Below are 17,995 nucleotides of genomic sequence, written 5' to 3'. Positions count from 1 at the left end.
CATAAACTTAGCTACCAAACCGAATAAATTAAACGCAATATTGTCAAAGTTTACAACATTTAGCTGGTTAGGCTAAATTGATTCAAGTGATAGATGTGATAAACAATTCAACTTTGCCAAAGAAAAAAAGCAGTTCAATTCAATACTTTAAACTTAGATTAAAATCATGTTATGAAGTACTTATAAGCTATAATTTGTGAGAATATTAAATAAAGCTAGATTTTCCAAGAATAAATAAATAAAGATTTATCCAATGCTTAATTAAACTCTAGCAAGCTACCAGATGTATTTTGCTTTTCTTATAACAATAGAAACTCAGAGTAAACTGCATAGCCGGCTTATACAAGTACAACTTGATGCGCTACCGTACCCTTACTCCTAGAATCCAAGCTATTAAGCTACAGAGCTGTACTAATCAGTGTCCCAAAATCTAATTCAGCATGTATTATACAACTTAATATTTCTTATCAAGCATCCTTAAAGAGAGGTACAACTATAGAGGTTCCCATGTTCCGGTATGCTCCAGGGCCTCTGGAGTGTCAACCGGTGCGAGTGTCCCCCTAGGGCCGCGACCAATGGCCACAAATATACTAGCATTCTCTAGGGCCTCTAGAGTGTCATCTAGTTGCAATTGCTTGTACACAAGGTTCTCAATTGCATTTGTGTCGTGCGTTTCAGTCCCTAAAGCTCCAAACGCCTACAGATAGCTGTCCTTTAATCTCTAGTAATTTTACAAGACTTAAAATATTTGTATCTACTATATATGTAATTGCTAACCACGTTGATTCCTAACCCTCAACTAAGAATGATTCTATTTTTGCACTTGAATAATTCCTAATCAAGTTGGAGGAAAGAACTCCACTCTTTACTAACGTTTTCCAAAGGTACTAGGGCTTTCTAACAAGCTTTGATATTAGCAACTACTTTGAATTTCTAAATAAAAAGAAATCATCAAAGTATTTTTGAAGTTACTTTATATTTAGACAATATAGTAGCAAAGGTCCTTTAATAAGTTGTACATGTAGACTATCATAACCTAATGAATATCAACTATATACATAATCACTAATCACGCTATTCCCTCCGCAGGAATAACTCCGCTCTTTACTAATCGCTTCCAAAGGTACTAGGACTTTCTAACAAGCTTTAAATTAGTAATTATTTTGCTTTCTAAGAAAAAGTCTATTAGATAAAGAATATTTAAATAATAAACATTTACCAAGATAATATAGAGGCAAAGGTCCTTTAGTAAGTTATGATATGCTTATAAGTTAAGTTTTTAAATTAGTTTTACTTTTACTCTTAAACTGCTTAAGTAATGGCAAAATTAATACAAAGACCTAAGTGTTGTAAACACTTCCACGCGAAGATCTCCTATTATTTATTAACTTTTGTGCAATAAAGAACTGTTGTCTCACAACTTCAAGTTCAAATTATTCAATATATACCAAAGTGAAAAATGTACTAAGTGTTTATTGTTTATACTTTATTGTTGATTAAATGTGAGTATCATAGTTTAGTATTGTATTCTAACATAAGTATAATAATGTTTTTTAAGTTATTTTCAATTATTTTATATAAGGTTAAATATGTTTTATGACAGTTAAAACATATCTTTGGATTTGCAAAGTGTAAACCATAAGTTCTTAATAAGAAAGTAAACTTTAAACTTATAATATTTGATTCTTTAAGATTTTCTTTACACTTGACATGTAATTGTTTGTTATCCAAATACTTTGAAAAATAATCATCAAACTTCATTATGTTTTGTAAATTTACAAGTCCAAAGATATAATAGTTAAACTTAGATAAATTTGCTAAAGATAGATTTTTTAAGCAGCATAAGTATATGATTTTTCAGAACTTAGACTATTTCTCTATGTTTTGAGCTTCATTTGATTTTTACAAGTCCCAACAGGGAACTTGTAAAATTTCTATAAATCTCAATAAGAGTAAAACAGAAATTAAGATAAATGAAAAATTGATACACATAAAAATAAACACCATTCTTATCAAAACTAACAGAATGGTTAAGAAAAGAGATAGTATACAGATAAACACATTAGATAGGTTAAACATTAAGAGATACAGAGGTTAAATAAAAGATTACGAGTGAATGAGTGTGCAAGGCTCATTGAGAACCAAATACTTTGCTGCTCTATTTATACTGAGATCTTAGAATGTTCTAGAATTTAGTTAATGGCATAATCTGATGCAATCCTAGCTTTTTGTGCAATAAAAAGTATAACAAAAACTTCTACATCAGTTTTTGTCATATAATAAAGAAGATTCTGGAAACTTACACATGATGCAATATTAGCTGTTTATGTCATAATAAAACTTCTACATCAGTTTTTGTCATATAATAAAGAAGATTCTAGAAACTTACACATGATGCAATATTAGCTTTTTATGTATGACAAAAACTTATTCATTGGTTTTTGCTTGTATAATTAAAGTGTTTCTAAGAACATTCTAGTATCTATATACAATTACATAATACAAAATAATGATGAAATTATTGAATCACAGTAAATAACTATACTCTTGTTTCCTACAAAAAGTCTAGAATATTCTAGATATAAAACACAATTATATAACTTTGAATTGTTGTGCAATCCTAGTTTTTGCTCTTGTAAAATTGTAGCAAAAACTGCACTTTCTGTGGGAAACTCAAAATATACTAATACTTGGTTTTTTTTTATGTATTTTAAAACTACAATTCTTTTTATGTTTTTTTTTATTTTTAGAACTTTTTTATTTAGTTTACTGGACATTAGTCAAATTGATTTTTTTTGTGTATTTTTTAATAAAAAGTAAATCATCCTTCCCTCTCTGCATAAAAAACAAAAAAACATTTTCAATTGACGAGGGTGAAATCATTTTGTCTATGTTTCAAAACAAGGGTAAAAATTAGAGCAGGAGTCAGTCTCAGGATACTTCCACTTGGAAGAGAGACAAAAAGTAAGTTGAGTCCTGAGTCACTGAACAAATTTCTGATATTGACCAGAGATAAATCCAGAAACCTATCAACGTTCATTTTTCCCTCCCCTGAGAATTTAGCTCTAATCTTTGAGCGAATCTCGTCCCTTGTATGGGGCATCCAAAAAATGTCCTCAGGGAAATACCCATACAATTTGAGACACTGGGCACTCATGTACCCAGAGTCCACGAGATATAGCTCTTCCCCTTGACTAAGAAGCACATTCAGGTCTCTAGGATTGTCCACTGGTACAATCCCATAGACCTTATCCACGAAGGTACATGAGTCAAGAATTTCCTGATCCTGTGCTCCAAGGCAAATATATTGGGAGCTGGGTATTGTTGTAGGACAACCATACACTTGGATCAGGTTTGTCTTAGTCTCATACAACTTCTGGTAATAACTGCTTCTATAGTGCTGTCTAATTACTAATTGATTACTTTCACTATCTTTAGTACTGGCATTAAAGAAACAATAATGGGGTGGGGGTGGTTGAGCAAAGAGATGGATATACTTCTTAGTCATGCTTTGTAATGCTGGCCTAAACCCCCCGCTACTTATGCTTGCCTGTTGAACTCTATGGATTCCCCAAGTTTCCCTAAACCTACTGAGAAGATTGAGTTCAACATTATTCTCATCAATTCTGAGCATGCAAGGAAGTATAGCTGCTCTTTTTTTCAACAGCCCCTGTGAGTACAGCAATTTTATCGTAGTAGAGATTGTGTTTGAACAATGTTTCACTATCTATGTCTGTCAACTTATAATTAAATTTTTGTGTACAAGCTAAATAGGGTGATAGAGCATAACTTGGTTTAAAAATCAATGACGTGTTTGTGATTTCTGACAGTGTTGACTTCTCAGAAAAGGGGAGTGAGAAGTAAAAAGGTGAGTAAAGAGCCCGCCTATTCTGAATCTTTCTTTCAAGAAGATTTTTCTCTGCTGGGATGGAAAAAGACGTATTACAGTGATCGCCGATGAGGACAGGGAAGCTTTTTCTAATCAATCTTGGACTATCAAATCCCTCTAAAATTTCGAAGTCGTCGAAATCTTCAGCTACCTCATACGAATTTTCACTAACCTCCTTGTTCTCTGACTCTCCCTGACCATTCTCCTTGTTGACAACATGATGGCCGTTTGTTGTTGCAGGTGTACAGACCTCCATGTCTAAATAAAATATTTTTTGGTCACCCTGTTGTTAGATAATATGTTCCTTTAGTCTTAAAACAACTTCATTATAGTAAAGTGTTTTTTATTTGGGTGTTTTCTCCATGATGCCACTTTTAAGAAATTGGCTTATTGACTTCAGTTATGAAAATGATGTGCATGATGAGAAAGTGATGCTTTACACTACACAACCCAATCTATCTGTTAAAGATGCGTTGAATATTAGTGATTCCTCCTATGTTGATTTTTCCTCTGACTACTTTACTACTTTTCCATCTTCCCCTGACATTCCTTTCTTGGAATCTACTTTAGAAAAACCAGCTCTATTGCAAGAAACTCTAACCCAGCTTGCTACACATCTATCTACTGATAACTCAAAGTTACCTTCAGTTACATCTGAGGCTTCAACAGCTGCTCCATCCTCTGTATTCTCACCAACCTCATCAGCTTCTTTGCTTTCAGTAGGGTCACCCTTATCCTCAGCAACCACTTTAGAATCTGATGTAGCAACGCTGTCTTCTCCGTTGCCAACGCCCACAACTTCGCCTCCATCATCAAGAATGGTCTCATCTCCGTCCACCACGATGATAACTTCAGGTTCCGGTCTCTCAATTATCTCTATGTCTACCTCCACCTCCTCCTCTCTCCGGGTCTTGGAGGCAGATTCTGAGGAACTTTCTGAGCCTGAAATTCGAAAAGATTTTAGGACCCAAGAAATGGTTTCAACTCCTTTTAAAGAAGTGAAATTGGATCCTCTAACCACTTATCTACCAAAAGTTCCTACCACTAAAATACCTTCTCCTAAACTCAGTGGTAAAGTTACAAATAAGCGAAAACTTAAATCTGGTCCTCAAACCCAGGTTGGAAACTTTTCTACAAAAACTTATAGTTTACCAAATATTCCCAGTTTTACCCCAAAACCGAGTCCTGCCTATAACAAATCTATCCACCGTGATTATGGTTTGGCTGCCAAGAATTCCTATCAGTCAATTTATGAAATAATCAGCAGGTAAATTTTAAAAGAAAAAAATTGTTTACCTATCATTTTTAATAAAATGTATTTTTTTTTATAGCCCAGGTTATTTCTCCATTTTGGTTATTGGTGGTACAATTCTAGTGGCCCTATTTCTTATCCTAATATTACTCGCTTTGCTTGCATTGGGTAAGATTTTATTTTATGCTATTTTATGAAATTAATTTGCAGACTTTTTTATTGGGTGCGAACGATTTTATAGTCTGTTAGTCTATATAGATTATATATATTTATGATACTATTATCAAAAAGATCAAATTTCAATTTTTTAAAATGGCTAATATTGATCGCGTGTGTCCAAAAAATTGTAAGAATAAAATGGAAAAAATAAAATTAAACCAATGGATATTATTTTTAGACTTTAATTTGGTTTATTTCGCTTTTGTTATATTTTCTTTTACTTTAATTAAATTTCCTTATTCATAATGTCGTCTTCGTGTATAGGTTTCGCGATCTTCATTTTTCAAACTTCATAATTATCAGCGGCATTCTTAATTTCTATTGCGTATTTACTAGAACGGTTAAATTTAAAAGAAAACTTATTATTTTTGTTGTTAATTGATTTTTTATTCGTAGGTCAAAAGTGTACTAAAAAGATTAAACGGCGTTCCCAGCAGTGTCAAACGGCTAGCTCAAGAGTTCATCGTGCTACCCAGAAAAACCTTGATCCTACCAACTATTTTAATACTACTAATTTTGGCCCCAATTTGTCTACTATCCCTCCTGACTCCGTTGTGAATAATCTGCAAAAATCTTTTTCAATCTAAAGTTTACTTAGTGTTTCCTATTGTTCTTGAGATAAACTAAATTCATACTTTCTATTACAGTTTAGAATTTTCATCTCTTGTGTAACTGAAAAGTACCAACTGCTAATAAGTTTTTTTTTACAGTAGTGTCAACAAAACAATTAAGCCCTGTAAGAACTATAAAAAATTGCCAACCTATGTTTTAACAAGGCGAATCCCCCTATTATACAGTTGTATATTATCCCAAAAAAAATGTTCTTTAAACACTATTATCTCTCTACTAATATTATCAATGCTTAAACTAATAAACACAAACATCAGTATGGATTATGCTTACCTATATATCTTTACTAATAATGTCAATAGATAAATTAATACCTATAATTATTGAGTTTAGATTTACTTACCTATTACTATAAAAAAAATTTTAATTTCAGATTTTTTTTACAACAATGAGTATCCCGGATGGAAGTTCCCAGATTATCTTAAATAAGATTAAAACAATTCTCAATTCCCTTCTGCAAGAAGAACGCGATGAGGCTACGACCGATAAGTTATTTCTTGGTGCTGTTGCCCTTGGACTTTTGGCTCTCGGGTAAGTTTATTATTTTATTCTCCCCCTCTATTTCATTACTAGAACCAAATCCCCTTTCTCCTCTTTCCTCTCTTAAATATTTTAATTCTGACATTTGCTTATTTGCATTCTCAGCCCCAAAACTGCGTATGGTTAATATTTTTGGATAACAGCTTTTTAGAAATATCATTTGACCTATTTTTTCACCCTTTTGGATGACATATGTTTTCCCTGATAAGTTATGAAGTATGAAATAAACATTACCCAAATAATCAGGATCTATGATCCCACCAGTGCATATTATATTTTTTAAACTTAAACTTGATCTCTCCCTAAGCATAGTAAAATGACTTTCGGGTGCTTTAATTTGGAAACGCAAATCTATCTTGACGCAATTTCTTGGTAAAATCTTTATGAGTCCAGGACTATAAAAGTCCAGGCCTACAGATAGCTTTGTAGCCCGGGTAGGCTTTTTGATACTAGCATCCGAAGTAATTACAGCTGTCATTTTTTTTTAGAACGGCGGCGGTATTGAGGTTATGTTTTAAGAAGAGAAGACAAAATATTTCCCAACCAGGTAAAGTTTTTTTTTATCTCCTTTCTAATATGTTAATGACAATTATAAAAAATATGAGTATAGTAGTATAGATTATAATTAGATTTTTATTTAGTTTATGGTATTGACAGCTGTTTAAAACCCAATATTCGCTATAAGTGATGTTACAGGGATGTAAATATTCTTTAATAATCATTTAATATAGTTTAGTTAAAAGTCTTTTTATATTTTAGATCCCGAACGAGATGAGAGCCAAGAACTAGAGTTGCGTCACCATCACCAACAACCCCCTCGGACAAATCAGGCGATTGAAATGATGCCCCAACCCCCTGAGATAAATCTAGAGGTATATCAAATAAGGCTTTTATATCTTCTGAAAGAAATTATTATTTTTACTTTTATAAAAGTCATTCTGAACTTAAATAAACTTTGATATACAGTAGGCTATTTTTTTTATTTGATTGCATAGAATCCCTGCTAATTATTTATAGGTGTATTAAACTAATTATTAGCTACCTAATTCATTAAGTTTTACTTCGCTTCTGTAACTTTAATATACTAAAATTTTATACTAGGTTTTTGGTAATTAAATTTCTTTAATTCAAATGATTTAATTTACTTCCTTCTAATTTACTTTAAACTCCTCAAATCTTAAGTACCCTTTCTATAATATATACTGACTTTTTTTTCTGATCATATATACTTTCAGATATTAAAACATAAATTCCTACCTAATAAAAATTTTTATTTATAGGCTCGTCTATCTGCGGAACTGGGACAGTCAAGAAACCCTTTCTTGCTGCCCGTGAATAGAGTAAGAAAAGTTTTCCTTATAAAACAAATCTTAACTACAGTACCTAGCTTACTATATGTGTAATTACAAATTTTATAAAAGTTTTACAGTATTTTAAAATTAAACTTTTCACCTATTATTTTCTAACAAATTATTTGGTAAAGCTAGTATTGTTTTTAAGTTTTTAAAGTTTTTCATTAAAGTTTTAACTACGCTAAGAAGCATTGCCCTCTGTACTTGCTTAGCTAAACGCATATTAACTTCAATGTATTCAAAAAATGTTGATGACTTATTTAAATCATCAGCTTGCTTATTCTTTCTAATGCAATGTTTACTTTTTTCCTTATTCTTTAAGTTACTAATTTTCTGCATTAATCTTAATCGGGTTTGTTGAATAAGCCATAATAAAATTTCTTCCATGAGTCGTAAATCTATATTGGAAGTCCTAACTATAATTTCATCCCTGCCCCTTAAATTAGAGGAGTTATTTCTAACTATAAGTTTATAGTTCTTTAGTTTGCACATCTTAAAGTTTTTTTTTACTGAGAAATTATTTCCTTATTACAATAAATGAATGCTAATCAATTTTAATTTTGTTTCAGATGGTTCCAAACCCCAATATACACAACTGGTAAAAAACTCTGCTTTTGGACCCACCTTTTCGGACTTTCAACTTTCGGACTCAATCTTTTCGGACTTTCAACTTTCGGACTCAATCTGTGATAAAAATTGTGATATACAAATTCAAAATTCTTTAAATTTCAATATTCATAACTGATAAAAAAAACTCTGCTTTCGGACTTTTTTTATTCGGTCTTTCAACTTTTGGACTTAATCTGTGATAAAAATTGTGATAAAAATATACAAATTCAAAATTCTCTAAATTTCACCACCAAAAATCTCATAAAATTAGTGAAAAAAAATTCTTAAATCAAAAGAAATTCTTCATAAATTGTAACTACTCTAAATTTCATCACCAAAAATCTCATAAAATTAGTAAAAAAAAGTTTTTTAAATCAAACGAAATTCTTCATAAATTGTAACTAAACGTTTCGGTTTAAAGTTTCTGGCTTAAGTGATAAATAATATTTTTTTTTAACTACCTCAATAATTCAAACATAATAAACTACCTCGTGTCTTTTCGTGATAGTAAGCAAACTAAGATCTCAAAGCTTAAATACTTATTATTCTATTTTCTTATATAATTTGGCATGTATAATAAAGATTTCTAAATTTCAAGATTCCTCCATCAAATTCTTATAAAAACAGTGATAAAATTATAAACTAATTCAATTACTATGTAATTTATGAATAATATTTTGTTTTAAAGTTTTTGGCCTAAATAATAACTATATTTTTTTTATTAACTACCTCAGAAAATTCAATTTTGATAAGCTACCTTATATATTTTTTCTCAAATTTATACTTTAAAATTGTACATAACTTTTTTTTTACTTAAACTAAATCTTTCAAAAATTGTAAATTATATTCAAACTTAACTTAAGTACAGTGTTGTTTTTTAAAACGTGATTCTTCTTTACAAATATTTGACCTCCTCAGTGGTAAAAACTTATTATTTTTTTTAACGCAAACTTATAACTAAATATTTCGGTTCAAGCTTTCGATATAACTTCAAGTTTTTTTTTACAAAAAATGTTACTTATGTAATAATCTTTTAATATACATCTTGTTTATAGGAAAAGTCTTAGTCTAGATAATTAAAGAATTAAGTTAAACCTGCTAATTGGATAAATATGTTTATAAAATCTTGCTTCTTGATAAAATTTTCCCGCTATAATTATTCAAAATCTTTTTTCTGTACTTCAATTCTATTTTAATTACCTTTTTATATCCTAATATATCTTAACCTAATCTTAATCTAACAAACTCAATATATAAAGTCTTATTTCAATAAACTTAATTAAACTTTCTTTTGGGAAGGCATTTAAGTTCAAACTAATATTTCTCTTACACTAGAATTTAGTTTTTAAAGTATTGTCCTCTCTCTTCCTTGTAGCATTTGTTAAGATCTTTACAACCTAGGTGTATTCAATCTTAAGTAGGTATAGATATTCTACTACGGCTAATCAATTTAATGATTATTATATAGTTGATTTTCATTTTCGAGATATGTGAACAATTTTATTTAACTAAAGGTCTTTACATCCTGGTGTATTTAACCTATAGATAAATGTCATTCTTTTTGTTAGGTATTCTTTTTGCCATTTTTAGAGGGAATATACTTGGGTTCCAAGATTGTACTGCTTAAAGAAACACTAGAATTTATACTTTCATTGCCTCAACATATAAGAGTTTAATTAAGATGCTTAAAGGTCCTCTATATATATCTATTTATTTAAAATCTTACTTTAATAATTACTTAGAAAAAATTCTTTTTATGTTTTCAACTAAAACTCAACAGTTATTATATTTGGGAAGAAAAACTGGCTTTGTTAACTTTAAATGAAATAAACTTTCCTATATTGCTCTTTAATTTGTCTAAGATCATAGAGAATATTACATTAAAATACTTTTTTAATTTTACCTAGGAATCTACAATTTTAAACGTAAATCTAAGATCTTTTAATTAGGAGAAAAAAATTAAAGGAATTTTAATAATATTTCAAAAAAAATTTCATTATGCAAAAATTATGACAAAACTTAAGGCAATAGTTCTACAATTTTGTATTACATATATCTAGTTCTAGACTCCTTCCTAAAACATAAGATTCTATCTAATGTAAGCTATATACTCTATCTTATAAAATTTATTGAAAATTTAATTGATATTATAAAATAAAGCCTACCAAAAATTCTCTTCATTCTTTAATCACTTAAAGTTTTATGTTTCACCGACAAAAGTTTGTTGTAGACATAACTGCTTAAATACTTTTTCCGCCTTATATATTAAAACCAAAATATGATTGAAACAAAGAAAAGTTTTTATTTGTAGTCTCTCTTTAATCGAGCTCGGTCTTTAAAATTCTATTAAAATGTTGAAAACACATATGATATTAGTTTTAAAGTTACTCAATATTTTCTGAAAGAAAACTTTTAATCGAAAATCCGAAAACGCTTAAAACTAGTTAATAATAACAGTTGTTCCCATGTATAGGGATGAGATACACTTTACTTTGAATATTTTAAATGCATTGGAATGAGATACACTTTACTTTGGATATTTTAAATACATAAGGATGAGATATTTTCACCTTGTTAGATTACCTATTTTGATTCAACTGGTTTTTTTTTAATTATATTTTATATTTCCGAATAGATAATTTGCTTTTTAGGTTATCGACTGGAAGAAGAATTCTACTGGAAGGAGAATAACAAATGGTTAAAACATTGTTTTAACTAAAAGTTGTCAACCCCCCCCCAAAAAAATATTGTAAAATTTACTTTTAAAACTGATACTTAGAACTACTGTTCAACTATAACATTGCTTAAATTTTAACGTCTACTTCTAGATCTTAAAGGTATTGTTTCCAATCTGTTTATTATAAGTTTTTTAGAGCTATTTCGAGGCCTGTAATGTGCTTTAATTTTTTCATACAATTCTTTGGATCCAACTCCCAAAAACGCTATTGAGGAAAACACAAAAATGTTAATAAATATCTGATAATATGAATTTTTGAAGTAGTTACTTATATGTTTAATAATCGTAGCTTGCTCCTGATTTATCTGGTATCATTAACTTTTAATTCCAATAGATGTCTTTGATCAGATGTTAACGAGGAAGAAATTACTTTAAAATTAGATTGTCTTTCTATTACCACGTCTCCTTTGTGAGGTAGATTAAATTCCAATTTCCCATTAAACATAATATGTACCGGGTAATTTGAACTATTTAAATCCTTTTGAAGCCCTATTACAAATGCTTTACCTATTTTATCATCATGTTTAAAAGCAAAATTCCCTCGTTTGTAATTTGAAATAATTTTGTATTGCTAATAAAAGGACAATATTGAATAATAAGATCGAATTTCTTATCATTTATATGCTTTACACAAAAAGTTATAGCTTCATTTAAACCCAATTGCTTTTCATCTTCTGTGATAAATTTAGCAATCTTTTGGTTTTCTGTATTGTAGTAATAATAAGAATCTAAAGAAATCCCCGAGTATGAAATAGCAATCAAAGAATTATATTTAATTTTGTTTGATAAAATATTCAATTCTAAATAGAATGTTGGTTTACTATCAACCAGACCTGATCCTATAAAATTGATATTTACTAAGTCAGGCTGTTTATTTTCAGGAGTCAATTTTCTTCTAAGATCATTTGTTACAACCCCTTGGAAACAATATTTGAAAGTTACTATCCAATTTTCCAGAAAACTTATTAAAATTCTTGCAGGAATATAGAGATTATTAAATGTAAGATCTACCCCTCTAATAAAAGCATTATCTTTTTTCATTGCTTCAGTTATCGAAGGTATAGGTTCAAAAGCTTCCTTTAAATATTTTTGATGCATCTTAAAATTATCCAAATGAAAAGATTGTTTATTTTCATCTATTATATAATTTACTTCGAAATCTGAGTTAATTTGTTGATCTAGAGCTGTCATATGCGAAATTATTATATCAATTTCTTTTGATAATTGATCATATCTATTTGTAAGTACAAGAAATTTATTCAGACTAATAGCTATATTTGAACCTTTTGCTTCAATTTCAGCATTATCAGTATTTAGTTCAGTTTTTAAATCATTAAAAGATGTTCGGAAGAGTGTGTTTACATCCTTCATATTTTGGTTGTAGTCAAAAATAATCTTTACCACCGATTTAGTCGAGTCTAGGTATTTATAACGGTTTATTTTTTCATGATAGAAAAAATCTATCACATCTTCTGAACATGAAAATGTTATGAAAATAGCCAAAAATATGATGTTCTTCATGATGAAAAAGAATTATTTATTTTTAAAAGCCAAAAATGTTGTTTGCTGTTATATTGTTGCTCGTATAGTAAAAATAATTATATTTAAAGCATGAAGTAATCTAAAGGAAGTTTAAAATAAGAAATTGACACTTGTCATTGTTCATCTCTGGTTTGTGTCTACTAGAGATATCACAAATAGAGTGAGCAACAAAAATCTTAAATTTTATTTTACTTTAATAGAACTAAATATTTTAAATATCATACAATGTATTTTTATTTACTTACTGCATAAATTAAAACCTTTATCATTACTTAAAATTATAAAACTAAAGAACTTTAGACAAAATTTGATTAAATAAGACTTTAAAGTAATGAATCTATTCTATACTTTTTGCTCGTCTGTTTGTAAGTCAAACGTTATTTGTTTTGATGTTTCTCCAGTCTTTACAGAAGAAAGTAAATTTTGAATTAATTAGAAAAAGGTATATATTTTTTGAAAGATTAAATGGCCGGATAATAGTAAATTCGTGATATCCAGGCAGAGGCTGGATTTAATTTTACAATAACAAAAAAAAACAGAGGATGATTATATGTTTTAAGTGGTTGTGTACTACATAAAATTTTACTCATATCTTCTACAAAATTACATCTTCTACTTGAAACGCTCTAGTGATTTTATTTCTATTGGCCTTTGTTTTATAATAAATTTTCTTGTAGTTTACAAACTTTTTGTCAAGCTTAATTGTTGTTTCACAGAATTGTACACTGCGAGAAATTATAGGATGAAATTTTGGTACTAAAGGTTAATATACAAATAATTTACTAAAATGCGACTCAATACCAAAACTAATTGATTAGGTGTAAAACCTTTCTTTGTTATACGATTATAGTTATGTAATTGATCGACTATAGATGAAAAAAAATGTCCATTTTAAATTAGGTTGATTAGATAATATCTTTTTCATTATTCATATAACTAGCCCCACGTATCTCTCTGCTGTTCAATTAGACATTTTAAAGAAATTTGATAAATAAATAAATTGACAACCCAAAAGTGCTAATAATTTGATTGTTTTATTTGAGCGAAATAAACCAGCGTTATTTGCTGTTCCTAAACTTTTAGTAAAATCCATGTGTAACTATTTCAGAACTCTAGCTGTTTGTGGGAAAACCATTAACTTTTTGCCTTTATAAAAACATACATGCTACACATATACTTGCATATTTATGACGCAATTTCTGTAAGTTTGAATTACAGTAATTTATTAAATTGTCAATCATTTTCTTAGGACCGCCATGGTTTACAGATGTATGAACCATAATTAGATATTTATCCAAAATACTATAAGGCATATCAATTCTGGAATTAAATACTGTTCTAGCATTATGTTCAGCTAAATTCGTTAAGAAATGCTAACCCAAAAACTCTAATCTAATTCATTTCTTATTATATTTTCCATCTATAATACAAAGTAGAACGATGACTGTCTGTCTGTCTAAAACTTAAGATCTCAGTAATTACTGAACCGATTGGACTCTTTTCTTTAGGGAATAAACCTAAAGGTCCTGTGATGGTTTTAAGCTATTTTCTTTTAAACTAGAATTAAAAAGGATTGAAGCCCCCTCCAAAATTCTAAAATACAAAGAATTATGTCTATCAAACTTCTTAGGGCAAGGCCCCTAGAGGCTAGTGCCGAAGCCGCTAGTTGCTTTTAAACTACTAATTTTATAATTAACTAGAAAATTGTTAAATTTTATTTTCTTCCCTTTTCTCTTATTTACTACATTACTTTCTATTGTTTTTCATTATTTACAATTTTACTTGGAACTGTTTTTCTGTCAATTTTGATCTGTCAATCTCAATAAATGGCAAATTATTTTCTACTCATACACGCCACTCTTTTACAGTCATTATTGGTTGTTTGGACATGTAGGCATTTAAAAAGTCTTTTACAATATATGGAAGTTTAATATGAGCAATGTCAGGTTTACTAAAAACGCGACTTAAAAATTCGTTGGATTATTTTCAAATTTTATGAAAACTAAACCTAAATTTGGCTAGTCATATTCTATCTTAACCATCCTAATTACTAATTTTAGTATGACTGTCTTAGACATCTTAATTATACAGATAATAAAGACATTTATTGTCACAGGCTAAAGTAGTTCATAAGAAGTTACTATTTTTCTAGTGGCTTGTAATAACCCTAAAATTGCATATAAAAAAAACAATAATTAGAAACTTTTTATAGTCATTATGAAAATTGCTTTATACTGCCCTATCATTGGTCAATTGATATGTATACTGACCTACCATTGGTAATAAAGATAATAACTTTAGAAACCTTTCACAGTCATTATAAAATTACTTCATACTGGCCTATCATTGGTCAATTGATATGTATGCTGGCCTACCATTGGTAATAATAATAATTTCGTATTATACTTATTGCCATTATGCTCAGTATCTAAAATATGTTTGTACATAACATGTTCTCTAATAGTTCAATACAAATATTCTCAAATTTTGCTCCAAACATATAAATAGTAAAGTTTTAGATTATTCTTGATACCCTATTATTATTGAGTAAATTTAGGTTATTTTGTATCGTTTTTTCAATAAATTTGTAGTAAAGAACTTATTATCATGTGCTTTATTAGATAATGAATTTTCATAAAGCACACTCTCTCTATTTCGTTTTATTAATAATACTTTATTGGGCTTTAAAATAATTGTCATTTGAGTTTTTTGAAAAGATTTGAATAGTAAAGAAGATTTTTCAATATGACTTTGATAAGCGCTGGTAGTAACCCACGAAGGAATTGAATTTTCATTAAAATTAAAAATATATTCTCTATCTTCAAATTCAGGATAGATACCATTAAGTCTCATTGCTATATTTAAGGTATCTCTAAAATATTGGGCCTGTTGCCTTGGTAGTTTTTTCCTTTGTAAAATAAGGTCAGTCAAATAGTTACATATAGTTTCAATTTCCATTTTAAGGTGATACATTTCCATGTTTAGTTTTTTTTTTGATATACTATGTATGTGAGAGTATTTATGAATACTTCCAAGCTTAGAAATGTATACTTTTTTATATATTACAGTATTAATTGTTTATTTTCAAAGACTAGAATAGAATGATCAAAAAGCTACTATAAATATGGCAAGTACTTGGCCAATGGTTCCAAAAATCGTTAAATTTCAATTTAATTGATGATGGGATATCATAATATCATCCCAATCAATTTAGTATCTTAATTGAACTGAATGTTCAACATCATAATAATCTTTAAGTTTTTAGCTTGGTATTACTTTTTCTTTAATGTTTATCTGTTAAGCTGACCTTTGGATTATTTACATTAATATTTATTGCTGTATAATCTAATAAATCTGGCGAGTGATTTGAAAAGCTAATATCAACCTTATAACATTTTGATTTTATCTTTGACTTTTCTTTGAAAACTAGAGGTTCATTTATGACAATTTTTTTACTGAAACCTCCTTTTAACATCGGGTAACTTACTTTGTGATTTAATAGATACTTTATCTGTTTTAAGCCTTTTCATTTATCGTTTTAATATGTTTTGAATTATCTTTAATAGGATTCAATGTGTATTGCTTATTAAATAAATCAATTATTGCTTTAATTACCCAAGAAAAAGTTTTATTACTTAAATCTTCAACTAAGGCGTTTACTACATACTGATATTGTTATAAAATTTTTTTTTTACTACAGTTTTCATTATTTTTTAGTCCATCCATTTCATCATATAGCTTTATATTTGAAACTAATGATTTATCTTCAATCACATATTTAGATGGTTTTGAAAATACAGAAGCATTCAAATTACTAAAATATCTGTAGCATATGGATTGTTTATTATCCTCTTTACAAATTTATTACGCTGTATTACTTTAACAGTATTTTCTAGACTACTAGGCATTAGTATAAGACCAAATAATGTTTGCATTCTTGATGCAATAATAAAGGTGATTCAGTTAGAAATTGATCAAATTGATCAACTATAAAAATTCTATACCAAGTACTGGCCCTCTCGTAAAAAAAAACATGGACATATAAACTGAGCCAATAACATCAATAGTTCTATTTGTTATACCATATACTTCATAATTACTTTCTTTTTATTAAAGACAAGATATTTTGTTTACTTTATTCAGAACAAAGTCTTATAAATATAAGAATCTCATTATACAGGTGTCAGCTCCTGTGCCTGTGGTTTGATTAGATTTTGAATCTGTAAATGAAAATTTACATGGTATATATATTTTTCATCCTATATCTACAGAAATATTTACGCTTTTCAGCTCCCCAGAGGGTGGGTTTTGAAAAGATTTGTTTTTTTAAATTTAGATATTTTTTTTATGCTAAATTAACTCCTAATTGCTTACTAAGTTGCCACCTCTCTTCAGTATTAGGATATTTCCATCTACCCTGCATTTTAAGTTGTTTTGCAACTGGCCTTATAAAACACCTGTAAGATGGATGAAATAAAGTTTTACCAATCTCATTTTTACAGACAAGACAAGGTTCAGAAATTGGGGCCGTAAATTTTATAATTCTTTCATTATTTTTTGTTTCATAACAAAATTTACTGCTAGTGTGGTTGCCTTTACCACATAAATTATATTTTAATCTACCATTTACTTTAATATGGTTTCCATAATCTTTACTGTTAGTATTCTTATCATTATTTCTGCTATTTTATTTCAGAGCTATCTCTTAAAGGAATATGATTAGGATTTTGTTTTATGTTATCTCTATTATTATAATCTTTATATCTTTGCTGACTATCATTATTACATATAGTGCCTGCAGGGCTTATATTGTTAAAAGACTAAGAATTAAAGTTGTGATAATTTCCATTCCCTAAAAATTCTACTTGTGATTAATCTCAGATTTTTTGCTAGCATATTGTTTCTTGCAGAAAATCTAGGTGCAGGGATATCAACTACTTTTGACTTCTCTACCTTATTATACCTTTATCTATTGCCATCTCTTTTATAGTTTAAATCAATAGCACCAGCATACTTTCTAAGTGCTTGTACTAATTCAGAAAATGTTGGGAGTCTACCTAACTTTGAAACTAAATCAGCTCTAATCTTTACCCCGTCATTTATTGATCCATCGGGTAAATTTTTTAATAAGTATCCAATAGCAGATAAATTATAAATTTGAGTCCTAGCAGGCTCTTCATGTTCCAAACAAGCTCTTTGACATAGAGCCAAAATTTTACTAACAA

At 28.8% G+C, this 17,995-nt stretch overlaps 4 protein-coding genes across 16 annotated transcripts in view; 2 read left to right on the top strand and 2 right to left on the bottom strand.

The window, feature by feature from the left end:
- GCS2alpha (glucosidase 2 subunit alpha) overlaps positions 1–17,995 on the top strand; it is a 220,187-nt gene that overhangs the window by 157,606 nt on the left and 44,586 nt on the right. The gene's annotated exons all lie outside the window — the stretch shown is intronic.
- LOC145333092 (uncharacterized) overlaps positions 1–17,995 on the bottom strand; it is a 32,303-nt gene that overhangs the window by 6,954 nt on the left and 7,354 nt on the right. The gene's annotated exons all lie outside the window — the stretch shown is intronic.
- LOC145334393 (uncharacterized) lies at positions 1,472–6,021 on the bottom strand. The gene is made up of 3 exons (XM_080179847.1): positions 6,006–6,021; positions 4,532–4,909; positions 1,472–4,147 (listed from the first exon to the last, which is right to left on the bottom strand). The coding sequence occupies exons 1-3, from the start codon at positions 6,019–6,021 to the stop codon at positions 3,621–3,623; spliced, it is 921 nt and encodes a 306-aa protein (XP_080035973.1). The 3' UTR covers positions 1,472–3,620.
- LOC145333097 (uncharacterized) lies at positions 5,691–8,682 on the top strand. 2 transcript variants are annotated; one of them, XM_080178259.1, is made up of 5 exons: positions 5,691–6,521; positions 7,019–7,077; positions 7,290–7,402; positions 7,811–7,870; positions 8,452–8,682. In XM_080178259.1, exons 1-5 carry the CDS (start codon positions 6,379–6,381, stop codon positions 8,482–8,484), a joined length of 408 nt encoding a protein of 135 aa, XP_080034385.1. In that variant the 5' UTR covers positions 5,691–6,378; the 3' UTR covers positions 8,485–8,682. The 2 variants fall into 2 exon arrangements, with proteins under 2 accessions (XP_080034385.1, XP_080034384.1); XM_080178258.1 differs by lacking the exon at positions 8,452–8,682 and having other exon boundaries at positions 7,811–8,095.

This window comes from Acartia tonsa, chromosome 12 (genome assembly GCF_053477335.1).
Source record: "Acartia tonsa isolate MP-2025a chromosome 12, ASM5347733v1, whole genome shotgun sequence".
NCBI lineage: Eukaryota > Metazoa > Arthropoda > Copepoda > Calanoida > Acartiidae > Acartia > Acartia tonsa.
This window is presented reverse-complemented; position numbering and strand designations above follow the sequence as displayed.

Bases quoted from the DNA above. Each gene is read 5' to 3' on its own strand.
- LOC145334393 (XM_080179847.1), bottom strand. The intron at 4,148-4,531 runs GTAACTTTGAGT...TATTTTATTTAG, and splicing joins AGCCTCAGATGTAACTGAAG to ACATGGAGGTCTGTACACCT.
- LOC145333097 (XM_080178258.1), top strand. From the start codon at position 6,379: ATGAGTATCCCGGATGGAAGTTCCCAGATTATCTTAAATAAGATTAAA. The intron at 6,522-7,018 runs GTAAGTTTATTA...ATTTTTTTTTAG, and splicing joins CTTGGACTTTTGGCTCTCGG to AACGGCGGCGGTATTGAGGT. The intron at 7,403-7,810 runs GTATATCAAATA...TTTTATTTATAG, and splicing joins CCCCTGAGATAAATCTAGAG to GCTCGTCTATCTGCGGAACT.